At 38.8% G+C, this 27,467-nt stretch overlaps 2 protein-coding genes and 1 long non-coding RNA gene across 4 annotated transcripts; 2 read left to right on the top strand and 1 right to left on the bottom strand.

Moving 5' to 3' along the window:
• Positions 1-4,942: 4,942 nt before the first annotated feature.
• Positions 4,943-10,526, top strand: LOC134814889 (uncharacterized). Its single transcript, XR_010160199.1, has 4 exons — positions 4,943-4,968; positions 5,278-5,314; positions 5,678-5,712; positions 10,040-10,526. It is a non-coding gene; the product is annotated as an uncharacterized LOC134814889 (long non-coding RNA).
• A 5,597-nt stretch (positions 10,527-16,123) lies between these two features.
• On the top strand, positions 16,124-19,597 carry LOC134814890 (uncharacterized). Of its 2 annotated transcripts, none has more exons than XM_063823214.1 (7): positions 16,124-16,799; positions 16,965-17,106; positions 17,216-17,453; positions 18,210-18,349; positions 18,637-18,760; positions 18,946-19,089; positions 19,240-19,597. In XM_063823214.1, the coding sequence occupies exons 1-7, from the start codon at positions 16,728-16,730 to the stop codon at positions 19,397-19,399; spliced, it is 1,020 nt and encodes a 339-aa protein (XP_063679284.1). In that variant the 5' UTR covers positions 16,124-16,727; the 3' UTR covers positions 19,400-19,597. The 2 variants fall into 2 exon arrangements, with proteins under 2 accessions (XP_063679284.1, XP_063679293.1); XM_063823223.1 differs by lacking the exon at positions 18,637-18,760 and adding an exon at positions 18,492-18,615 and having other exon boundaries at positions 19,240-19,513.
• Positions 19,497-27,206, bottom strand: LOC134814898 (derlin-1-like). The gene is made up of 6 exons (XM_063823237.1): positions 27,039-27,206; positions 26,672-26,774; positions 25,149-25,240; positions 24,862-25,010; positions 20,009-20,119; positions 19,497-19,862 (listed from the first exon to the last, which is right to left on the bottom strand). The coding sequence occupies exons 1-6, from the start codon at positions 27,195-27,197 to the stop codon at positions 19,733-19,735; spliced, it is 744 nt and encodes a 247-aa protein (XP_063679307.1). The 5' UTR covers positions 27,198-27,206; the 3' UTR covers positions 19,497-19,732.
• Between the last annotated feature and the right edge of the window lie 261 nt (positions 27,207-27,467).

The raw sequence follows: 27,467 nt of genomic DNA on the forward strand, positions 1-27,467 counted from the left end.
TCGACGATAGTGGCTTAATTTTGACATATATTAACCTAGCACGTTCAGAAGTTCTGAACATTATAGCCACGTAACCCATACTCCCATATGCACTGCTCAGATAGAAAATCTATTGTTGTTAGGCACTATAATGGTTCAAATGTCACATTTTGTGTGACTAAGTTAACTGCAGTTGTCTAACTATCATTCCTTGGTCTGAAATATAGTAGATTAGGTCAATCTAATAATTATGATACAACATTGCATTGGTTAAAGGGCACGGATCAATGAAACAAGAAATTCAATGAAACAAGAAATTTAATTTTAGCACATTTTTACAGAATAAAAAGATGTAAAACAATTTATAAAATATAATGCCCATTTGGTGTATGACTTTTTGTCCTTGACTGCTAGTTTGGTTTCGGAAGGACAGGTAACTAACGGGGCTAGGAATGCGCGTGCCTGGAAGCTTTTGCACACACCGAAACGCTAGTTCAGTTAAGTTTATAGAGACAAGGCTCAGATTAGGACTAGAAGAAAAATTGTAAGCAGATATTAGGGGTTCTGTTTATAGTTGTTATTATAGGTTATACAGTCTTGTTGTGACAAAAAGTCTACACTAAAACATTCTTTAGTTTATATTGTGTAGTTCAAGGATATAAAATGCAGCTTCAAGCTTTCAAGGTGGATATTGGAGAGCTGGCGAAAGATTATGGCCTTTGTATCAATGGTTATAATAAGCTATAAATATCTTAAACTATACAGTGCTAATTAAGATTTCTGTAAACTTCATTCTCAAATTAGATTTTAAAAATTCAAAAGTAAATATACAATAATTTTATTAAAACTTTCTCACACCTCACACATACTTTACTCACAGGACAAGACTTGGAAAACAGTAGCCTAGGGTAATTTTAATTGAGATGTGTGTGACCAGCCAGTTATAATGTTTGGGAAATAAGATTTGCGCAGTCAAAATCTTTGACAGTCCAATCAAGCAGGGCGTGATTATGTTGATTCGTTAATAGCGCACGTTTTAGCTTACCTCGCAAGCACATTTTGGTTTTGGTTTTGGTTTTGGTTTAAAGAGCTTATACTTGCCACATATGTCCAGGTGCATTATAATAATGCAGGACTTCTAGGCAATGAGCTTGGTTGTGGGACACACTCAACTAGGGAAGTTGAGAGGCCTCAATCAAGTCTCATTAAAGAGATATCAACAGAGTGTGAACCACTGCCAGACTTACCTTTGATTAGAGTTTGCCAGGCTCTATAAGTGTGGCAGATAGTGTCTTCTTTGTCCTATCCTTTGTCCGTGATGCTGGTAACGTACTCTTGTTGCAGGTGATGGTGACATAAACTCATTTGCATGATTGGGTCTAGAGATGGGTCGATTGTGAAGTGTGCTATATAAATAGGTAGTTGTGATAAATAGTACTGCTCAGTACCGTAGTTATAAAACCATAATCTGAGAACTTGTCTCAACATAGAAGATCTAAATGACATGAGGTCTAAACTGGGTCGATTAAAAGTGAGCTACAGATTAGCGGCTGGGAAAAACAAAAAAAAAAGTGCTCGCAAGCACATTACACTAGTAGTAAAGTCAGTCATTCTGAATTTTGGGGTTAAATGTTAAAAATTTTGGTTGATCTAGTGTTGTGATTGTCAGGTGGGTCTGCCTGACAGATTAGAAGGCAGGGTTTCCTCGAGGAACATGTGTAACCCTCACGTAAGGATATTGGAGCACGGAATTTCATTATGTTGTAGAGCTCGAGGTAACTGTGGTATGTATAGAGATTTTGTATAGCTAGAATATTATTATGCTTAAATATCGGTTTGGTGTGCTCTTTTATGAAAACTTTTTGGTCAAGTTTCTCGTGTCCTATAGGCCTAGTACGTGCACAAGTCTTAAACTTATCAAGGTATGCCAGCCTGTCACCAAATAGTACTCTGAGACAGTACTTCTGAGCTTATACGTTGTTTCGCTACCCCACCCCATACAGATATACAGTAGGAAAGATGTGATTCGAACAGGGTATAATATAATTGTTGGTGTAGAAATTCTGGAAGGGAGCAGCGAAGTCTACATAAAGTGGACGTGGAATGATTTAGAGTTCGCTTAAGAGCTTTAATGTGATCTTCCCATGATAGGTTCTCGTCAATTATAACACCCAGAAATTTTGCGGATGAAACCTTTTTTGATTGGAAAGTTGTCTATAGTTAATACAACTTCAGGGTGTGATAAAGTCTCTAACTTAGGACCTGCCATGGTGGGTTTGAAGTGTATGTAGCAGCACTTGGACATGTTTATATGTAACTTATTCGCTCTCATATGAGACTTTAATGGTGACAAAAGCTCATTTACATCGAACGGTTACAAGGCAATATTTGGGTAACTTTGTCACACTCAGAATACCATACCTCTATTCTACTGTGAGGTGTCCTCAAAAACCTTTTAACTCATTATTTGATGGTTGATCTACCAATCATAGCCCTAAAATATTTTGTTTCGAATAGTTAGCTAATACAGGCACTTGGTTATTGGGAAATGAGGTTAATTCTGTCACAATATATGGAATTTTAAATTTTGGGCGAATTATTTATATCTGATTTTGGTTTGAAAGGCGGGAAAACTTTATCATATGATGACAATGTAGTTGATGCAAGTTAAGATCAATTGATGTTTACATTGTCACAAAAAATGATACGAAATCGTAAATAGGTTAAAAACAATGATTATAGAATGAAATAGTCTCTTATAATAACTCTTATAATAACTGATGCGATGTGACAAAGTAAACATGTCTTGCCCCTATTTTGAAGATCTATATATATATATTCTATGACTCTATTAGAATTCAACATTCTTCCAGAAAAAAATCGGTAGAATATTGTCCAGAACATCAGAGCTCAAGTTTAACAATTTTAGGTTAAATTTGTCAAAGTCACTAAAAATGTGACAAAATTAACTTTTCCTGCCCCAACAATATCAAGATAGTGTGTTAAAATTGACATATATGATGCTTTATTGCCTATATTAATCGATACAAACTACGAACAAGATCTGTTAATCTGATGACGATTACCTAAGTCTAATAATAACTGATGTGACAAAGTAAACATGTTTTGCCCTATTTTGAAGATCTATAACTCTATTAGAATTCAGCATTCTTTCAGAAACGATTGGTAGAATATTGTCTAGAACATCAGAGCTCAAGTTTAACAATTTTAGGTTAAATTTGTCAAAGTCACTAAAAATGTGACAAAATTAACTTTTCCTGTCCCAACAATATCAAGATAGTGTGTTAAAATTGACATATGATGCTTAATTGCCTATATTAATCGATCCAAACTACAAAAAAAAGATCTGTTAATCTGATGACGATTACCTAACTCTTATAATAACTGATGTGGCAAAGTAAACATGTCTTGCCTCTATTTTGAAGATCTATAACTCTATTAGAATTCAACATTCTTTCAGAAACGATTGGTAGAATATTATCCAGAACATCAGAGCTCAAGTTTAACAATTTTAGATTAATTTGTCAAAGACGCTGAAAATGTGACAAAATTAATTTTCCCTGCCCCAACAATATCAAGATAGTGTGTTTAAATTGGCATAGGATGCTTTATTGCCTATATTAATCGATCCAAACTACGAACAAGATCTGTTAATCTGATGACGATTACCTAACTCTTATAATAATTACTGATGTGACAAAGTATACATGTCTTGCCCCTATTTTGAAGAGCTATACCTCTATTAGAATACTATGTAACTTTATCATCAATGAACTAGTTATTTTGCCAGCAAGGAGCTAACAGAGTTATAATAATTTTTTGTGACGAAATAACCCTATTTTTGACCATGTTGCAGTAGTTTAATTGTGACACTGTTAACATATTACCACCCGATAATGATTTATGTGACTGGTGCGTGGTACTAGCAGTGTTGTTTGATCCATCTATCAATATTAGCTTGCTCACTGTGACCACGGGTTTTCTAATAGTACATAATATAAGGGGTTTAAGCTGGTATATCATTATTTGTTCAATTTCACACTTGTTCAGATATCATCAAGATTATGCGACAAAGTAAACTTGTTTGTGCCTTCTGTGTTTTAATTCCTTACGACTATTATGATATAATAACAATTCCTAGCACTTCCAGGCCATCAAATAAACCTACACTACTCAGCATTGCTTATCAGGGCCAGGGTGCCCTAAACATTCTTCACATGTTTTCTTAAACCGTTTCAGTCACCGGCTACACCACCCAGTCTAAGTACCTTCTCTGTTCTAGCCATACCAGGGTCCTAGCCATACCAGCGTTCCTTACGCTCAGTAGTCAGTACTAGCACATAACTGGTAGTCCCATAACGAGCACAATCGCCCCTACTTAACAACACTCGTCGACGCTCCCTGTACTTGTATTTTGGACATTTACTTTACTATCAATTAATTGAGTATTAAATAACAATCAGATTAATCAATAACTAATTACCCACATTTCCAGGTCACCGTCAGTCCGAGTGTCCATTGTGATTGCCTGAACTTCAGGTCTTACCCAGAATTACCGTGCAAACATTTATTGGCGGTTATTCGTGAGTCGAACGTTGAATGGACCGATCTTCCGCTTTCATTCAGGTAAGAAACGGATCTTGCTTCATTTAAGTAATTATGAATAACCTATTTCAGCGTAAAACTAGTTGTTTGATCATTGCATCCTCTTGTATCTGATAAGAACGCTATGCCTATTTTGATACGGATTCTATAACAATTAATTTCATTGACACTGTATCGCAGGCACAATCCTCACCTATGCACGGATCCTGGTGCTAGCTGTTCGACTCAAGAAGTCAGTCTTCCACTAACAGTACACGATAGTCTTCCACAAGACCAGAGCCCGAAGAAAACAGATAAAAACACTGAGGGAGACCTAAGTGCAACATTCGGAGAACTTGCAGATCTTAGGAGCATGATCTATAAGTTCGTTTTTATTACGCTATAGTTTAGATATCTTGTATTAAGTTGAAAAGGTGTTATTCGAGTGTTATAAAAAATGTCGATGGTTAGGCTCCTAAATTGAAAGGACAGATAGGTAGATAGGGTAAAAGGTAGAAGTATTAGGTGACCTAGAATAACATCTGGAAATCCAAACTTTCAAGAAACCTTAAAATAATATTGTTCAAAGCGGCTTGCAAATCATTACTAGTGTGCGAATCACAAACCTGATGAATAATACCGTGACACAACAAAATTTGCGACTATCTGTATATTTACTCATAATTTTTTCAGTGTTGCTCCTGAAAATAGACGTGAGATGAGAGACCTTGTCTCAAGTGTTCTCTCTCTCTCTCTGTTTTGGTCAACGGTTTCTGGCCTCCTAGTGAAGAGGGAGGCCTTCTCGCCGTGCCCACAGAGTGTGACTCCTGCTAGCCACACTCCAGGACTCCCTAAGTATATACAAAAACATAGAATAATAGATATCAACGCAACAGACCTCTGGAGTCTCGAAGCTGTTACTACCTTGCTCAGAGCAAACCCACTTCAGATGTTCTTCTTTGGCGGGCAGGCGAGGGACTTCCGAGCATGGTCCACACCTGAATATGTGTCACTATCTGAGATAGTCCTGTGTGGGTCTAGTGTATGATTGTTTATGAGCCTTGGTGTATGTCCTAGATGCTTATCCAAATAGGTCTCAAGTGTTATTGATGGGATGCTTCTTCCACGGTAAGTAAAATAAACTAAATAACAAAAGTAGATAGATAAAGTGAATATTTAACAAGTTAACACTTTAACACAAAGGTTAATTGATAAAATTAACAATCACCATGTAAACATGCGAGGTCATGAAAGCCCTGAACAACCCCCTCCTTCATGAAGAGCTAGCTAAAGTGTTCAACGAGTCTTTCGAGAAAAACATTCACATTGAAGCAATAGGAGCAGGCATCCTTACACTGATAGTGCTGTTGTGGAACACAACAAGAAAATTGAGAATAATCTTGTGCGAGGGTAGGGACCCAGATGTCGTTTCTAACCCAAATAAACTTTAAGGAGGCTTCTCATCAGTAGCCGCACCTCCTTACTCGGTTTCTGAACTGGAATTCTATGGGCTTCCAGACGGCCAGACCGAGTATTACCACCCCATCCTTCTAGAGTTCATCACAAGTAGCACCCACCTTGAAGATCTTTGACACCCAGACACACCCCATTGGCGAACAAACTTTGGATATAATCTTACATGCTCCCGAAGGAATCCCTGGTTTATGGTCTTTCTCATCGTCACCAGCACTTTCACTAGAGTCACCAGCCTTTCACTGGAGTCATCAGCCCAATCACTGAAGTATACAGAAGTATAGTTGTGGAACACAACAAGAAAATTGAGAATAATCTTGTGCGAGGGTAGGGACCCAGATGTCGTTTCTAACCCAAATAAACTTTAAGGAGGCTTCTCATCAGTAGCCGCACCTCCTTACTCGGTTTCTGAACTGGAATTCTATGGGCTTCCAGACGGCCAGACCGAGTATTACCACCCCATCCTTCTAGAGTTCATCACAAGTAGTACCCACCTTGAAGATCTTTGACACCCAGACACACCCCATTGGCGAACAAACTTTGGATATAATCTTACATGCTCCCGAAGGAATCCCTGGTTTATGGTCTTTCTCATCGTCACCAGCACTTTCACTAGAGTCACCAGCCTTTTCACTGGAGTCATCAGCCCAATCACTGAAGTATACAGAAGTATAGTTGTGGAACACAACAAGAAAATTGAGAATAATCTTGTGCGAGGGTAGGGACCCAGATGTCGTTTCTAACCCAAATAAACTTTAAGGAGGCTTCTCATCAGTAGCCGCACCTCCTTACTCGGTTTCTGAACTGGAATTCTATGGGCTTCCAGACGGCCAGACCGAGTATTACCACCCCATCCTTCTAGAGTTCATCACAAGTAGCACCCACCTTGAAGATCTTTGACACCCAGACACACCCCATTGGCGAACAAACTTTGGATATAATCTTACATGCTCCCGAAGGAATCCCTGGTTTATGGTCTTTCTCATCGTCACCAGCACTTTCACTAGAGTCACCAGCCCTTTCACTGGAGTCATCAGCCCAATCACTGAAGTATACAGAAGTATAGTTGTGGAACACAACAAGAAAATTGAGAATAATCTTGTGCGAGGGTAGGGACCCAGATGTCGTTTCTAACCCAAATAAACTTTAAGGAGGCTTCTCATCAGTAGCCGCACCTCCTTACTCGGTTTCTGAACTGGAATTCTATGGGCTTCCAGACGGCCAGACCGAGTATTACCACCCCATCCTTCTAGAGTTCATCACAAGTAGCACCCACCTTGAAGATCTTTGACACCCAGACACACCCCATTGGCGAACAAACTTTGGATATAATCTTACATGCTCCCGAAGGAATCCCTGGTTTATGGTCTTTCTCATCGTCACCAGCACTTTCACTAGAGTCACCAGCCCTTTCACTGGAGTCATCAGCCCAATCACTGAAGTATACAGAAGTATAGTTGTGGAACACAACAAGAAAATTGAGAATAATCTTGTGCGAGGGTAGGGACCCAGATGTCGTTTCTAACCCAAATAAACTTTAAGGAGGCTTCTCATCAGTAGCCGCACCTCCTTACTCGGTTTCTGAACTGGAATTCTATGGGCTTCCAGACGGCCAGACCGAGTATTACCACCCCATCCTTCTAGAGTTCATCACAAGTAGCACCCACCTTGAAGATCTTTGACACCCAGACACACCCCATTGGCGAACAAACTTTGGATATAATCTTACATGCTCCCGAAGGAATCCCTGGTTTATGGTCTTTCTCATCGTCACCAGCACTTTCACTAGAGTCACCAGCCCTTTCACTGGAGTCATCAGCCCAATCACTGAAGTATACAGAAGTATAGTTGTGGAACACAACAAGAAAATTGAGAATAATCTTGTGCGAGGGTAGGGACCCAGATGTCGTTTCTAACCCAAATAAACTTTAAGGAGGCTTCTCATCAGTAGCCGCACCTCCTTACTCGGTTTCTGAACTGGAATTCTATGGGCTTCCAGACGGCCAGACCGAGTATTACCACCCCATCCTTCTAGAGTTCATCACAAGTAGCACCCACCTTGAAGATCTTTGACACCCAGACACACCCCATTGGCGAACAAACTTTGGATATAATCTTACATGCTCCCGAAGGAATCCCTGGTTTATGGTCTTTCTCATCGTCACCAGCACTTTCACTAGAGTCACCAGCCTTTTCACTGGAGTCATCAGCCCAATCACTGAAGTATACAGAAGTATAGTTGTGGAACACAACAAGAAAATTGAGAATAATCTTGTGCGAGGGTAGGGACCCAGATGTCGTTTCTAACCCAAATAAACTTTAAGGAGGCTTCTCATCAGTAGCCGCACCTCCTTACTCGGTTTCTGAACTGGATAGAGAGAGCTGTGGAAAACTTCACCGGACCGTTCCAAGCTGCCTACAAGAGCTGCCTGGCAAGAGCTGTGCCGACCTAGTTTGGGCACAGAGCATGCTCATATCTGTAGTAATGAAGAAGGAGTTTGAATGGAACAAAGTGAGTATTGACATGTCAGCTGCCTTCAATACCATCCGCAGAGGTACAACAATCAGACTACTAGAAGCTGCAGGATGCTCCAGAGACGACCTGAGGCTTGTACAATACCTCATGGCTAACACCACTCTAGTAGTCAGAGTGTGTTCTACTGACTCAGAGATGTTCTCTTTCAACATAGGAGCCTCCCAAGGAGACAGCACAGCTGGTAAATTGTTTACCCTCAATCTAGCTGGAGCTGTAGTGCACATAAGAGCAGTCCTCCCCTCAAGACCCAACCCTCCGATAGCCGATAACCACATGCCTCTTGAGTCCGGCTATTCAGACGATGTAGAGGAGATTGGTGAAGATATGGAGGAGTTACAGGATATCTTTTAGATCTCCAAGAATATTCTCAGTGAATGGAGTCTCTTTGTCAATGACACAAAGACAAAGTTTACCAGAGTGTATTTAGAAGAAGTTGGTGCCTGCGACGAGTGGGATAATGAGCTAAGAGGAAAAGAGGAGTGGAGAAACGAGACGCTTCTTGGTACTAAGCAGTAAGCTTGGATCAGAGCAGGATGTTACTAATAGAATAAATAAAGCTAACACCGCCTTCTGGTCATTTGACAAGCTGTGGTGCCAGGGATCAGAGAGGAGTCAGATAACTGAGAAGAGAAAGATCAAACTCTACGACTCACTAGTAGTATCAGTGCTCCTGTACAACTGCTGCTGCTGGGCCGTACCTCAGCATGTTCTAGAGTCTGTAGATGTTTTTCAGAGGAAGCACCTCAAGCGCATCCTACACATCTATTGGCCTAGCTCAATATCTAACAAGGCCCTCTACGCTCGTACCCAGACCAGGCCCCTTTCCGAGAGAGTGGAAAAGGCACGGTGGACAATGCTAGGTCATGTTCTACGCAGTGACAACGACACGCCTGCCTACCAGTCTCTGTTATTTGCTACACTAGGATGTCAAACGCTAAAGGGACGAGTGGGTAGACATAGGACTAATTTGTATGATATTATTGTGAAAAAGGACCTATTTAAGAGACAAATTTATTTGAAAAACGAAGATGATTTTACCAATTTAGTGAACTTAGCAAGAGATAGAGTAGGATGGAGGAGTTTATTTACTTTGAGACATATTGAACGAATGAGTCTTCGTAAGCGTAAATAGGCCAGCACTTTGCTGAGCCTCTTTAGGTGCTCTTTTGTTTATAGATGTTATTATATATGTAAACATGTAAACGAACAATTTATGAATTTGTGAAAAGGTGAAATTGTGAAAATCAGTTCTTTACGTGTCAACTGTCATGTGATACAGTTTCTATGTGAAGCTGAAAAATATTATTTGTATTTTATAGCTGGACAAAGACCGTTGCTAATGACCGCTGCTAATGTTATGTATATGTTACTATCTTGCTGTTCAAATATGTGTATTGCAATGAACATATATTTTTTCGACGATGTATCAAAACATTTAACATTCAGGCTTTCGGAGATGACAAAGATTGACATGACGGTAACAGCAACTCGGGACGATTTGTCACTGTTGTCAACGACTTCTCGGGCAGAAAAGCGGACGGACTTCGCAGATTCGCTCCCAAAGCGAGCAAAAAAAAGCGAAAAAAGTTTCCCGAAAGGAAACTAAATTATGGTTTCAGATCAGACTCTGATTTCGAGAATGATGTATGATTTTGTCGAATTTTATGAATTTAAATCTGATTTTTGTTTTATTTTATTGCATCATTTATTGCTTTATTAATTTTTTCTTTTTTACAAAACAAGTTGTTTTCATTTTAATACAGTATAATGAATGAAACCATCTCCTCTTGATTCCCTGTTCTACGTAACACTTATTATGAGTCTCCGATCGCTTAAAAGAGAAAAAATGTATCTGTTCATTGTTCAAGTAGGTCATTAAAATGGATTAGTTGCTTACCCAAATATTATATTCAGAAAAACAGCAAGCGAGCATTATTGGGATCGATTGTTGTTCAAGCAACCTCAAACAAATTGATAGATTATTAATACACAAATGCTGTATGCTATTGAGAGTACACTTACAGCGAACCACGCTGATAGTATGCTATAATTTCAAATAATACTGGAGATAAGTGTACTGTATTTTCCAATAATACTAGAGATAGGTGTACTGTATTTTCCAATAATACTGGAGATTTATAGCGTACTGTATTTTCCAATAATACCGGAGATAAGTGTACTGTATTTTCCAATAATACTGGAGATAAGTGTACTGTATTTTCCAATATTACTGGAGATAAGTGTACTGTATTTTCCAATATTACTGGAGATAAGTGTACTGTATTTTTCATTAATACTGGGGATAAGTGTACTGTATTTTCCATTAATACTGGAGATAAGTGTACTGTATTTTCCAATAATACTGGAGATAAGTAAACTGTATTTTCCAATAATACTAGAGATAAGTGTACTGTATTTTCCAATAATACTGGAGATAAATGTACTGTATTTTCCAATAATACTGGAGATAAGTGTACTGTATTTTCCAGTAATACTGGGGATAAGTGTACTGTATTTTCCAATAATACTGGAGATAAATGTACTGTATTTTCCAATAATACTAGAGATAAGTGTACTGTATTTTCCAATAATACTGGAGATAAGTGTACTGTATTTTCCATTAATACTAGAGATAAGTGTACTGTATTTCCAATAATACTGGAGATAAGTGTACTGTATTTCCCAATAATACTGGAGATAAGTGTACTGTATTTTCCATTGATACTGGGGATAAGTGTACTGTATTTTCCATTAATACTGGAGATAAGTGTACTGTATTTTCCAATAATACTAGAGATATAAGTGTACTGTATTTTCCAATAATACTAGAGATAAGTGTACTGTATTTTCCAATAATACTAGAGATAGGTGTACTGTATTTTCCAATAATACTGGAGATTAGCGTACTGTATTTTCCAATAATACTGGAGATAAGTGTACTGTATTTTCCAATAATACTGCCTACTGGAGATAAATGTACTGTATTTTCCAATAATACTAGAGATAAGTGTACTGTATTTTCCAATAATACTGGAGATAAGTGTACTGTATTTTCCAATAATACTGGAGATAGGTGTACTGTATTTTCCAATAATACTGGAGATAAGTGTACTGTATTTTCCAGTAATACTGGGGATAAGTGTACTGTATTTTCCAATAATACTGGAGATAAATGTACTGTATTTTCCAATAATACTAGAGATAAGTGTACTGTATTTTCCAATAATACTGGAGATAAGTGTACTGTATTTTCCAATAATACTGGAGATAAGTGTACTGTATTTCCAATAATACTGGAGATAAGTGTACTGTATTTCCCAATAATACTGGAGATAAGTGTACTGTATTTTCCATTGATACTGGGGATAAGTGTACTGTATTTTCCATTAATACTGGAGATAAGTGTACTGTATTTTCCAATAATACTAGAGATATAAGTGTACTGTATTTTCCAATAATACTAGAGATAAGTGTACTGTATTTTCCAATAATACTAGAGATAGGTGTACTGTATTTTCCAATAATACTGGAGATTAGCGTACTGTATTTTCCAATAATACTGGAGATAAGTGTACTGTATTTTCCAATAATACTGCCTACTGGAGATAAATGTACTGTATTTTCCAATAATACTAGAGATAAGTGTACTGTAGTTTCCAATAATATTGGAGATATAAAGTGAATTGTATTTTCCAATGTGGAAAGCATATTTGAAGTCTATTATTTTGCTTTCCCAATTATATATTAGCAATAAGGAAGTGCTACAACTAAAATGACAACGAACCACTCTGACTACTGATAAAAAGAGTTTTGATGTCTGTATAGACTTATCAGGTGGCCTTTTTAATGATCCAGATATGGCAATATCTGGTCTCTGAAAACCACAAATATTGACTTATCCGCGGGCGCGGAACGCTTTGAGTGAACTTTGCTAGTAGGCAGAACATGTGGTTCGCCGGTGCTAAATTATCACAGATAACTAACGCGCATTTAGGAGACGCGCAAAAGTTGAAATTGTTATTACGGTTTGGGCGAGCGATTTAGAAAGAGCCCAATGCTCTAGAAGAAGGTATTATGCGAAATCTTCGTAGCACTTACCTGGGGACCTCAGGCTATCATGTTCATAAACAGAATAGAGATTAGGCGGAATGACAGGCTGAGTGCGGCCCAGTAACGTAGCACTTGCCTCGGGCCAACATTTCGAGAAGAAATGAGAAAGCGGCGCGCGCTACTAGTACTTCGAAGAAATTTAGACGAGTAACATCCGTCAAGTGAAGCATTACATATCATAGCTAGCTACTACTAGTAGTACTGGTAAAATACTTTAAACTAATTACAACACTACAAATCTATTACATTTGTTGAGTATTACTATTATGTAACGGCAACGCGATAGAAATATTTAAAACCCAGGATACATTTAAGAAATAAGGGGTCGTTCACATATTACATGATCATTTTTTGGAACATCTTTACCCCCCCCCCCCCCCCCCCCCTCCTACGTAATCAGTTTTACACATAGCTATTGTGTCAAAATTACGCTAGCGTAATCATTCGGAACCCCCCCCCCCCCCCCCCCCCCCCTCAGCTGATTACGTAATATGTGAACGACCCCTAACATGAAAACTTTGTTGTAACTTTGTATGAAAAGCATTTATAGTGCAGCAATGGAATCTTATTAGATAATTACAGACTTCCAGAGTCATAATCATTTGGCATATAGGGGACTTCAGGGTCGTCCATGACGGGTGATATTCCTTGCTTCGTCTTTCCTTGCCGGATCTCAAAAATGGGGAGCTGGAGGCCAGATTTACAAGTTCAAATCCGACGTATCAGCGCTAGTTCAGCAAGTGCGTTATATGCATAGCCGGACACTGGTCACTGTCCAAGGAAGTGTGAGACAGTTTCCTTTTCGTCGCCGCACATAGGAGTAGGACAAGCACTGGTGCTTGATTTGTAAATGGTGTGAACTGTGAAGGTGTTTGTTTAAGCCGCAGTGACCCGTGATGAGGTGAACTGCAGTTCTGTAATTTTGTCTGTTGTTGCTGAGTGTAGTGTTGAGGTTTTTGATGATGTTGGCGTGCTTGTGGCCGAGTGTCAGTTTGGTGTGTCTGGGACCATCAGTTAACCAAATTTCCTGATCACTGATAGTGATTTAGTCTGTTGACTTTGTTGTCGATTTGACGTTTAATGTAAGATTGTGGAATTGGACACTTCAAAGTGGATTCACTGATTGTACCAAGCTTGGCCAGCTCATCTGCTTTTTCGTTCCCCCACAATCCGATATGTGCTGCAATCCATCGTATCTCTAGCGTGTTGGTGGATCCGAGTGCATTAAGAGAGTCGTAACCAGTAACAGTCTTTTGTAGTTCTACTCCGCGTTGAAAGCGGAGAGATAGCTTGAGAATCGTTGCTGAAAGTGAATCAAAATATTCTTTGTTTGAGTAACACAAGAATTTTGAGGAATAAGGAAGCGTTTATATTGGGCTGCAAAACCAACTTAAATCGATTTCTCGTGCAACGTTAGGTGAAGAACAGTCACCAAAATGAGTTGCTTACCTGCTGTGTTTTTCGTACTCTGCTCTTCACTCAAGTTGCAAAGCTGCAATAGACATATTCATATTGCAACGAACATTTCTATCTGAAAATTGTGTTAGTACCTGTTCGATCAGTTAAGGTGATGATTGCCTCGACCTTTCGGTTTCAGCTTAACTCCCTAGGCCCTAGGTCATGAGCTGTAGAACCGAAGGATCAAAATATATGTTGCTTGTTGCTCGTATTAGGTTTTAGGTCAGAAACAGTCATCATAATGATTTAATAAGAAAATCGATTTCTCGGTTATTTCTGAGCTTTCGTTCAGAAAATAATTCGGGGCCTTCAAAGGGGGGTAACAAGAATAGAAGGCGTTACAAGCGTCTCTTCAACCTGCCGAACATGTACTTACTATTAAAGTAAACAAACAAGTATCACCTCCCCGCCAGTATCCACATCTATTGATGAGAGACTGTCAGACCATATGATGATATGTGTGTTGGTATAGGTAGAGAGATATTTGCAAGCTTCGATTATGGCGGTGAGCTCTGTTTGATAAACTGTGCAATAATCAGGGAGATTGAATGATCTTTCTTCTAGGGTGATGTTATTGTTGTCAGTTGTGATAATATAGCCAGCCCCGCTTCCTGAGTCTGTGAGTGACCAGTGGCGTAACGTTGCCTGTTGGCGCCCCCCTGCCGAAAAAAGCGCCCCCTTGTTGGCGCCCCCTCCCCTTTTGGTGCCCCACCCTAAAATTGAACAAATTAGGTGATTTTAAATAATACGCCGGTAAAATCTCTAAAAAAGTGTGTATCTAGAGCAAAACGCGCAGTTTTGCTAGTACTTTAGTTAAGTTTTCGAAATTGTCCCACATTCAAACGACGATTTGGCGCCCCCCTAAGACGGCGCCCCCCTGCACAGCGGGGTCAGCAGGGCCTTTCGTTACGCCACTGTGAGTGACCCGTCTGTGTAGCAGGTGATCGTTTCACTGGTAATTTTGTCGATGGTGTTTTGAAGTGAATTTATATATTATCCAGTATTATCAGCTCCAGGAGTTGTGACGGTGAAAAGCCGTCCCAGCATCATGGACCATGGTTGGTGTTGTTAGGTCTCTTGTTGCTCTAGGTGGTATATTGAGATCTGCCGGATGAATTATTTATTGATAGTGGTATGATTTTTGATAGTTCCTTTTCTGTAGGCGATAGTTTCAAGGGTGAGGCTGCCATAAGCTTGCAGCCTGGTTGCACCCTTCGCTGCTTCGCCTCTCAGGAAAAGTATGATGTCTGAAGTGTCAGTGAGGTGATTCAATGCGATAAAGGGGTTTGCTTGGCATGGCACCAGATTACCTGGGGACCTCAGGCTATCATGTTCTATTCCGCCGAATAGAGATTCGGCGGAATGACAGGCTGAGCGCGGCCCAGTAAGGCACCAGACATCATTCTGAGTGCCAGTGCCTGAACACGTTTGAGTTTCTCATATGAAATTATTTGCAACGCTATTTTGTCGAGCAGAACCTCTTACAGCCTATCCGTCCTTCACATATTTTCATGAATATCGTCGATTTTCTTGAATCTCAAAAAATTGCGAGCTGGAGGCCAGATTCACAGGTTAGAACCTGTGTATCCGACGTATACGAGCCAGTTCAGCTAGTGAGTTATGTGTAATTTAACTTTAAGGTTAGAACGATGCTCTGATACTTCATAGACTAATTACGGACAGAATTAGTCCAATTAAAGTACACAATAAACCTAATTAAATAATATCCCTAATGACCTTAATCATTGATAACGAGATATACAAACTACATTGAGAGCTTTAAAAATGGGTGACCTTAGATCATCTTACATTATAACGGGACCCGGTCGTGTTATTCTAATGCAGTTACACAATACACATACCACTGCCTTTTTTATTCATTGTTGAAATGTTTAAATAGCCTGGCCACGTCACATTGTTTGCAGAGACTGCAGCGCTTTTCTACTTCCTATAACCCCAGTTGTAGCACTCGGAACAATTCAGACGATCAACTCTGCCACCTTTTGCCACGTTTCTTTTCTACTGGCCCATTGTTTACGCTATTGTTGCACGGTAACCCAATATTAAAGCTGTTCTTGTTAACTGTTATTATACTGGGCAAGTGTTCACAATGCCTCCCCGCTTTAACACCACTTAGTGGCGGACACACTAGTACAGTGTACAAAATGTACACATTGTACACCTTCTCTTTACCCAGCAACTGATATTTTCACTTTCATTTGTCCCGTGTGATTGCACAGTAATCCGATATTTTATAGATTTTTAGAGCTGGGTACACATTATTGTGAAGTGTAACCTTTCATGCTGGGTAAACTTAATACCCACCGGAAGCCTATATGCTTTCAACTTTCTGCTTTGATTAAAGCTGTTTTGCTACGATCTGAGTTGCTATTGATTAGTTGTAATTTCACAATTTTAAGGAACAGCAAAGGAGGATGGATATGTAGAGGAGGAGTACATATAATTTGCAGTCAGTTTCGTGGGATTAGAGAGGTTCACACTGTTGCTACTACTACTAGTGGGGTAAACTAAGAATAACACAGCAGTCGTGTGGTCTAGTAGGAGAATGCGACAATACCTCGTCCCACTGGCCTTTCTAGTACCAGCTTTCATTTTCACCATTTTATATGTTAAACAGGTTAGACTTGTCTGTTATTAATTCTCTGATACATTTCATGTATTCATAGTAATCGAAATTATCACACAATTCTATGATATTTTCAAATAAAAACACCAAATTACAAGTCTAATTCAGTAAACTCCCTTAATTAAAGTAAAACAAGTTAATGAAAGCTAAAAACAGGATGGAGAGAGATTGTGCAGTGAGTTGAAGGCGCTGGAGGAGGAATTGGGGCAGGGCCGGGAGCAAGTAATGGGACATTTAAAAGAAATTAACTCCATTAAAAAAGTGATCGACACTGAAATACTTATTCTCATAATAACAGGTTACTACTATCTAATCGCACCCTATTAGTTGTCCTACTTTTTAAAACCCTAAAAAATTAGACCCTATTATTACAAGTATTTTCTACTGTTATCTGACCCTCCCCTCAGCTCCCAACAACAGAGAGTTTAGAGATCAGCTCCGTTTAGAAAGTTACCTTAACTTTCCCTGGACCTACAGTTACAAAGACGACTTCAACTTCCATTACGCGTTCGTGTGCGGTTACTCCACAAACCGAACTCTTTTGGAAGAGATGAGACAGGAAGCGGTGGAGACAGGTGATCTGCTGATCGGAGACTTTGAGGACACATACGAGAACCTTGTCTACAAGACCATCTGGTTACTTAGGTAACACACTGGTTACTTAGGTAACATGCAGGTTACTTAGGTAACATGCTGGTTACTTAGGTAACATACTGGTTACTAGGGTGACATACTGGTTACTTAGGTAAAATACTGGTTACTTCGGTAACATGCAGGTTACGAGGGTGACATACTGGTTACTTAGGTAACATGCAGGTTACTTAGGCAACATACTGGTTACTTAGGCAACATACTGCAACTGGTTACTAGGGTGACATACTGGCTACTTAGGTAACATACTGGTTACTTAGGTAACATGCAGGTTACTAGGGTGACATACTGGTTACTTAGGTAACATGCAGGTCACTTAGGTAACATGCTGGTTACTTAGGTAACATACTGGTTACTAGGGTGGCATACTGGTTACTTAGGTAAAATACTGGTTACTAAGGTAACATAGTGGTTACTAGGGTGACATACTGGTTACTAGGGTGACATCCTGGTTACTTAGGTGACATACTGGTTACTTAGGTAACATGCAGGTTACTTAAGTAACATGCTGGTTACTTAGGTAACATACTGGTTACTAGGGTGACATACTGGTTACTTAGGTAAAATACTGGTTACTTAGGTAACATGCAGGTTACTAGGGTGACATAGTGGTTACTGGGGTGATATACTGGTTACTAAGGTAACATGCAGGTACTGGTATAATATTTTATCGGGATAGAGGTATAAGTTTTGTTCCTGGAAAGGTTGATGTGATCATCAATATTTTCGTCTATTGCCACATATTTTCAGGTATGCAGTAGAGCGGTATACCTTTGATTACATGTTTAAAGTAGACGATGACTCCTTCATCAACCCTGCCCTTCTGTTCGACTTCCTCTATAAATACATCAAACCTAAATATAATGACATGAACATTGGTTACTATGGAGGTAATGTTATGTCTTATAACTGAGCTGTGGGTGAAATCTTATTTTTAGTATTTTATCATTCTAACGGGTTTTCAACCTTAGACATGACAGGGATCACCTTTAAAAATGGACTTCCGACCCCGCTAAACTGCCGGTGTTTCAGGGATGTTGCTGCGGGGTCCCAGGCACACAATGCGAGAAGGGCAGTGGGGGGTTGAGAAATGGGAATACGAGCCGGACACCCTGCCACCCTTTGCAGTGGGGGGAGCTTACATTCTCAACAGCAGGTAACTGTCTACTATTTTCAGGAATGATCCGACATGGCTCCCGCGAGGTGCAGAGGGAGGGACAGTGGGGAATACAGAAGTGGGAGTTTGAACCAGACATTTTACCTCCCTACCATGTAGGAGGGGCTTACATTCTCAGTCATTTGTAGGTTTTATATTGACATACGTTGCATGCCACTTTTCGCGCGCGAAGCATGTATCAAGTTTTATAGCAGCAGCGTTATCTCAGGGAGGGAGGATTACAGTTCTTAATTAATACATCACATACATCTTACATAACTTACATAACCCGTTTATTAACCAGATTTAAACGTGATCTATGCATTGCAGGGCAGCTAAGCAGATCATAGACCTTAACGCAAAGCACATCATGGTAGCATTTAGAATAGAAGATGCTTACGTGGGTGCCTTGGCAGACAGAATTGGACTGAAGGCCAGGGATATTCCCAAAACTTACAGCAAGCAATACGACAGGTTTGTTTTGATGGTACTTAGTAGGAGTTTAAGGAGTTTCATATTCAAGCCTTGTGTTCACATCTTATAATACATATATAATATTATAATACATATATACATATATTCCGCATAAATCCATTATTGATGATTCAAATAGTCAATATTCAGGTTTTGTGACGACAAGGGCGCCAGAATATTTCACCGGGTTGCTCCATCGTGGCAAGCTAAGATGATATATAATTGGACTATGAAAGGCTATTACTGCCAGCAAACCAAATCACTCGAACAGATTATTGAAGATGGAGAGGAAATGCTGAGAAAGTACTAAATTATTTGCAGATTTGTTATCTTACTAATTCGCGAATTAAACGTGTTTTAATGCTCATTTTTCTCTTTATCGGTGTGTTGCTCAATCAAAAAGTATATAATATGTTGGGTTTTCAACTTGTTTTTCTCAAATAAGATTCATATCAATCTAATGTAACATATGCCAATAACGGCTGAAGTTCAATTCTGTTCTCAACTCAAAAAGTCTAAAAATTCGACAAAACAGTCATATCTCTTCTCCTTTCAACTCAAATTACTGAAGCAATATCGACTGTCCCAGCTCGGACACATGAAACCTGGTCAGTATAAATTCTCCGATCTCAATTCCTGAAGTTTAGTCTCCCCCGAGATTGTTTCCAGCACCCCAGTCGTGTCGGCCCTCAGCCCTGGCCTCGGGTCTCCTGGAAGCAGGAGCCTGTCCAAATCCACTGACACCTCCTGATCTATTCGGGAAATACTTGTACCTGAAAGATACATTAATGATGGGTGACGCAGATTGTGCAACATTGAAAACTTCACTAAAATTGCCTCAAACATAATTAATTTGGGCTAAAGTTAACTATCTAATATATAATGTAATTAATGATTCAAAATTTAGCTGACGACTCACATGATCTGAGGAGTGTTGAGGAAAGATACACCACCATAATCGATAGGGTACTTGTACTTCAGGAAGAAGAACATGTGGCCCACAAATATTCCAATGAGCTCCATTATTCCACTGAAAAGGAGCGGGGTTAAACTTGCTGCAACAAATGAGATGCAAATTTTCTTGAGCCAGAAAACTTTCAAATTATCTGTCTTTCACGATGACAAAGTGGAATTTTGAAAAAGAATTTATACACGATGCACAAGAAGCAGTCCGATAAATCCCAGGCAATCCATTTTTACATCTTTACAATGACTAGATGGAGCAACAAAATTGTCCCAGTTTTCGAGGAAACTGTATTTCTAATCTAACGCTGTGTTTAGCACATACTTTATATTACAGTAGATATGGGTCGCTCAATTTCTGCCTTTCTGAAGCTGCTGACGTGCCGTTCATATAGATTATAGAATATCAACTCTACTTAAGGGTTGTTCACATATTACGTTATCAGCTGAGGGGGGGTTCCGAATGATTACGCCAGTATAATTTTGACACAATAACTATGTGTAAAACTGATTACGGAGGGTGGGGGTAAAAATGTTCCAAAAAATGATTACGTTATATTATGTAATATGTGAACGACCCCTTCATTCACAATTCAGCCAACTCGTTGATTCAGTCAAAGTGGGACACGTTGACTTAATAATACGCGCGGCGCGCGCAGTACAGAAAAGACGCGCACTTCCCAATAGAATTTTATACGAAAACGTCGCCGCGCGTTACAGATACGTTATAACTTTTTCTCCGTGCAGAAGGACTTTCGACAAATCTGTTCCAAATAAAAAGATCGAAAATCGAGTGTTTTAGTGAATATCTTAGAATATAATTTTGATTTTCTCAAGATCTGACTGATAGATTTTCTTTAAACTTTCCAGATAGTAAGATGGCTATATGACGGATAATGTGTAAGAGTTTGGGAGAATTTCTATATGCCAAAATGGAGATATGACTTCAAACACAAGAAAATATCTCCAAATTGGCGGGTTATAGCGGAACACAGGTATATATTTAGAGATCTGAATGATAAATTTTCTTTAAACTTTCCAGATAGTTGTATGGCTATCAGACGGATAATCTGTGCGATTTTGGGTGAGTTTCTATGTGGTAAACTTGAGATATGACTTCAAACACAAGAGAATATCTCCAAATTGGCGGGTTCTAGCGGAACACAGACACATATTTCGAGATCCTACTGATAAATTTTCTTTAAACTTTCCAGATAGTTACATGGCTATAAGACGGATAATCTGAGCAAGTTTGGGCGAATTTCTATGTGCCAAACTTGAGATATGACTTCAAACACAAGAAAATATCTCAAATTGGCGCAGTCTAGCGGAACACAGGCACATATTTCGAGATCATACTGATAAATTTTCTTTAAACTTTCCAGATAGTTGTATGGCTATGAGACGGATAATCTGAGCAAGTTTGGGCGAATTTCTATGTGCCAAACTTGAGATATGACTTCAAACACAAGAAAATATCTCAAATTGGCGCGTTCTAGCAGAACGCAGGCACATATTTCGAGATCCTACTGATAAATTTTCTTTAAACTTTTCAGATAGTTACATGGCTATAAGACGGATAATCTGAGCAAGTTTGGGCGAATTTTTATGTGCCAAACTGGAGATATGATTTCAAACAAAGAAAATATCTCAAATTGGCGGTTTCTGCAGGATGCAGGCATATATTTCAAGATCTGACCGATAGATTTTCTTAAAACTTTCCAGATAGTTACATGGCTATAATAGGAACAATCTGTGCGAGTTTGGGTGAATTCTTATGCCCCAAATATTAGTTCCGCTAGAAACCGCCATTTTGAGATATTTTCTTGTGTTTGAAGTCATATCTCAGGTTTGGCACATAGAAATTCGCCCAAAATCGCACAGAATAACCGTCTCATAGCCATACAACTATCTGGAAAGTTTAAAGAAAATTTATCAGTAGGATCTCGAAATATGTGCCTGCGTTCCGCTAGAAACCGCCATTTTGAGATATTTTCTTGTGTTTGAAGTCATATCTCAGGTTTGGCACATAGAAATTCGCCCAAAATCGCACAGAATATCCGTCTCATGGCCATACAACTATCTGGAAAGTTTAAAGAAAATTTATCAGTAGGATCTCGAAATATGTGCCTGCGTTCCGCTAGAAACCGCCATTTTGAGATATTTTCTTGTGTTTGAAGTCATATCTCAAGTTTGGCACATAGAAATTCGCCCAAACTTGCTCAGATTATTTGTCATATAGCCATACAACTATCTGGAAAGTTTGAAGAAAATTTATCAGTAGGATCTCAAAATAATCGACTTTCGTCAAATATTGTTCCGAAACCTCCAATTTGAGATGTTTTCATGAGTTTAAAGTCATATCTCAATTTTGGCACATAGAAATTCGCCCAAACTTGCTCAGATTATCTGTCTCATAGCCATACAACTATCTGGAAAATTTGAAGAAAATTTATCAGTAGGATCTCGAAATATGTGCCTGTGTTCCGCTAGAACGTGCCAATTTGAGATATTTTCTTGTGTTTGAAGTCATATCTCAGGTTTGGCACATAGAAATTCGCCCAAAATCGCACATAATATCCGTCTCACAGCCATACAACTATCTGGAAAGTTTAAAGAAAATTTATCAGTAGGATCTCGAAATATGTGCCTGCGTTCCGCTAGAACGCGCCAATTTGAGATATTTTCTTGTGTTTGAAGTCATATCTCAGGTTTGGCACATAGAAATTCGCCCAAAATCGCACATAATATCTGTCTCACAGCCATACAACTATCTGGAAAGTTTAAAGAAAATTTATCAGTAGGATCTCGAAATATGTGCCTGCGTTCCGCTAGAAACCGCCATTTTGAGATATTTTCTTGTGTTTGAAATCATATCTCAGGTTTGGCACATAGAAATTCGCCCAATGTCGCACATAATATCCGTCTCACAGCCATACAACTATCTGGAAAGTTTAAAGAAAATTTATCAGTAGGATCTCGAAATATGTGCCTGCGTTCCGCTAGAAACCGCCATTTTGAGATATTTTCTTGTGTTTGAAGTCATATCTCAGGTTTGGCACATAGAAATTCGCCCAAAATCGCACATAATATCCGTCTCACAGCCATACAACTATCTGGAAAGTTTAAAGAAAATTTATCAGTAGGATCTCGAAATATGTGCCTGCGTTCCGCTAGAACGCGCCAATTTGAGATATTTTCTTGTGTTTGAAGTCATATCTCAGGTTTGGCACATAGAAATTCGCCCAAAATCGCACATAATATCTGTCTCACAGCCATACAACTATCTGGAAAGTTTAAAGAAAATTTATCAGTAGGATCTCGAAATATGTGCCTGCGTTCCGCTAGAAACCGCCATTTTGAGATATTTTCTTGTGTTTGAAATCATATCTCAGGTTTGGCACATAGAAATTCGCCCAATGTCGCACATAATATCCGTCTCACAGCCATACAACTATCTGGAAAGTTTAAAGAAAATTTATCAGTAGGATCTCGAAATATGTGCCTGCGTTCCGCTAGAAACCGCCATTTTGAGATATTTTCTTGTGTTTGAAGTCATATCTCAGGTTTGGCACATAGAAATTCGCCCAAACTTGCTCAGATTATCTGTCATATAGCCATACAACTATCTGGAAAGTTTAAAGAAAATTTATCAGTAGGATCTCAAAATATGTGCCTGCGTTCCGCTAGAACGCGCCAATTTGAGATATTTTCTTTTGTTTGAAGTCATATCTCAGGTTTGGCACATAGAAATTCGCCCAAAATCGCACATAATATCCGTCTCACAGCCATACAACTATCTGGAAAGTTTAAAGAAAATTTATCAGTAGGATCTCGAAATATGTGCCTGCGTTCCGCTAGAAACCGCCATTTTGAGATATTTTCTTGTGTTTGAAGTCATATCTCAGGTTTGGCACATAGAAATTCGCGCAATGTCGCACATAATATCCGTCTCACAGCCATACAACTATCTGGAAAGTTTAAAGAAAATTTATCAGTAGGATCTCGAAATATGTGCCTGTGTTCCGCTAGAAACCGCCATTTTGAGATATTTTCTTGTGTTTGAAGTCATATCTCAGGTTTGGCACATAGAAATTCGCCCAAAATCGCACAGAATATCCGTCTCATAGCCATACAACTATCTGGAAAGTTTAAAGAAAATTTATCAGTAGGATCTCGAAATATGTGCCTGCGTTCCGCTAGAAACCGCCATTTTGAGATATTTTCTTGTGTTTGAAGTCATATCTCAGGTTTGGCACATAGAAATTCGCCCAAAATCGCACAGAATATCCGTCTCATAGCCATACAACTATCTGGAAAGTTTAAAGAAAATTTATCAGTAGGATCTCAAGATAATCGACTTTCGTCAAATATTGTTCCGCGGTACAAATGGAACAGAAAGTCCAACTCTCTCCGTGTCCCAGATAGCGAGGCCGAAAATCAAGCGTTCTACACAATGATTTTCTCACAATCTGAACATACTCTTTTCTTCAAACTTTCAAGATAGTAAAATATATATAAGTTTGAAAATATGTGCAAGTTTAGTAAATTTCTGTGTCAATTTTGAAATAACATTTCAAACACACGAAAATATCAACGAATTCTACTGAACGCAGTCGATTTTCTCAAAGTCTGAATATACGATTTTCTTTATACTTTTTAGATAGTAAGATGGGCACGGAAGTGACGTTCTGAGAAAGTTCGGATGAATTTCCGTGCGCTTTCTTTAAATATTGTTCAGTGGAACAAATGATTGTATCGATCACTTTAGTCTACAAAAGCAGAAATACAGTGTCGTGAAATACTTACTTTCCGCCAAGAAGAACGTTGAAAGCGGCCAATGCCCAGGGCAGGTACATAGCTTTAAACTGGGTCCCAAACCAGAACTGAACAACAGTGTCTCGGTTTACTTGACACCACACGTATAACACGGATATCACCAGAGGCATACCAATAATCTGAAACAATTCAGCTAACTTTAAATATAAGCGAGCAATAACTTAAGACAATTATTTACAGCGAACTAATTAACTTTCTACAGTAGGTAAGTAGCTCGATATCAATATTATAAAACAGCTACTTCTTATCTTCCTTACCTTAAGGGGAATAATGAAACCCAGGATAATAAGAACCAGCCAGTTGAAAATGAGAAGGAAGAAGTAGTCAGCTGGTCTACCGTCGAAAACACCTGAAATAAAAAAAACAGTCGAATATTGTGTTTTGTTTAACGAGCAGAGTAATTGCTGTTGCTCAGATAAACTTTCAATATTCGCCTGGTAATAAAGGTGTTCATTTTTTCCGAATGAACGATCATTTTCGCGGTTTTTAGATGGTTTGAATGAGTGAATCGAGTCAAATTGTTGTAATGCATTGTGTTTGACCTTTTAAAATGAACTTTTCCTGAAAAAATGGGAGCTCTAGCTACTCAGATGACCGAGATATCAAGCATAAAATGTTTAATGTTTATTCATTTCGTGAGTTCAGTTGATTAGCTTTAAGCTAGAGCTTACGTGATCACGTGATTAGATCCGCACTATAGGAATCGTGCAGACAGCCCGATTAAGGTGTCATAGCACCCTATCACATTTTTTTTTTATCTAGACACTTATTTTACTTCGGTGTATTCCAACAGCCACAATGTTACACAAGTGCAACCAGCCAATTACAGGAAGCCGAAGGATCTTTTTGGCCAGTGACGGTTAACGTAGTGTGTACCATACTTTCTTCGTCCGAGACTTTGCTGCAATGTGCAGCTCCTCATTTAACCCTCACACCCGATTTCTCGAGTATTCGGCTGAGTAGACCGGGGGGCTGCATAGACCACTCATGATCCTTAGCTGAACGTCGACGACGCTCACCCCACGACCAGGCAGTCAGTGGGTTTCGAACTCGCAACCTAACGATTGTAAGACAGGCGTTCTAACCAACTGCGCTACCTGGATTATTCAATAAATGTAGACAAACTGCTTGATAACTACGTAATTTTAAATCTGTTTCGAGTCATCTTTTCAGATCAAATTCCACATTAAATGACCTATTGCAATAATGGAGTTTCTAGCATGTTGGCAAACACGAGTATAAGCAATTCAATTTTGATTGTATGTGACCTCTAAAAATCGAATTTTCAAATTTTTGGGAAATGATCCTCGAATGAGCTGCTACAGTGCTATTTTCAAAGTTAAAGGTCTCAAATATAAAAACATGGCTATTTTATAAGGTCCAACGCGAAGTATGTCTACTGACCCCCCCCCCCCCCCCCCCACGCCCCTGTGGTAAGTAAACACATACTGATCGATGGGATTGACATGATAAATGCAAACAAAATATCTAGTATTGCTTAACGCACAACCTAGTATTGCTAAACGGACAACCAGGCACGTTATGCACAGTGGTTCAGTGGTCAACAAGGATTTACAATTGAAAATTAATTCCAATTGGAATCCGGGACGGGTTCTGGAATGAAGTCAAAATTAAAAAGTTCGTGAAAACTCCCGCAATGAGTAAATCCTGTCAACAGAATAGCCTGTGAATATGTTATTCAATGCGTATTATGTACGGCTGTAACGAATATGAAAACGGAATTATTCTGAGCAGCTGCAGTTGAAACACATATTATTACCTGTTTCAAGCCTGAGGGAGTAGCTGTAAAGAAAGTAAACATTGATCAGGAATGGGAAGCCAAGTTTTCCCATGAAGAATACACATCCGAGCATCCTCCAAAACTGAAAAATGTCAGGAAATATAACTTTTGAAATCATTGACTCGACTAATAAATATATGTTAAATTCTAGTTTAAGGAGAAGCTTAGAATAAGAGCATTTTCGAAAAATCAGTAAATTAGTAATTTATTAAATTTTAAATTAGATTCCTAACAACGATTCATGCTTTTAAGTGTTATGAATTTGTCGTTCTAGACGATACACTTCCGAACTTGAAGATTGCACATTCTTAACTTGATAATTTAGATTAAAAGAGACACTACACACCTGAAACTTGTAGACGACTAAGTTCCAGTCCAGCAACATGTGAGCAACAGGTAACGCTCCAAAGTTAGCCCCCAGGGTGCAAATAAGAGTTAGAGTAAACCACCATTTTGTGAAGAAGGGAATATTGCTGTACCATTGTCCAATATCTGTTTCTGCCATCCTGAGTCAAGTTATAATCTGTTAAAGGATTGAACCATGTGTGTTCGTAGAGAAGTAAAACTTTGAGTAGCTCAAGAGTTATGAAAAGGTTTTCAAAATAAGAAAAAGTAACATTTATATAATTCGATTGCAAATCTGATGACAATAATTTAATAAAACTAATATATAAATGCTAGCATTTATTACACCTTTTAACATTAAAACATATCCAAATTACTAAGAGATAGTGTGGATTAGCGTCACATCTAGAAGATCACGCCAGTGAGATTA

This window comes from Bolinopsis microptera, chromosome 1 (genome assembly GCF_026151205.1).
Source record: "Bolinopsis microptera isolate Bmic1 chromosome 1, MBARI_Bmic_1.0, whole genome shotgun sequence".
Lineage (NCBI taxonomy): Eukaryota > Metazoa > Ctenophora > Tentaculata > Lobata > Bolinopsidae > Bolinopsis > Bolinopsis microptera.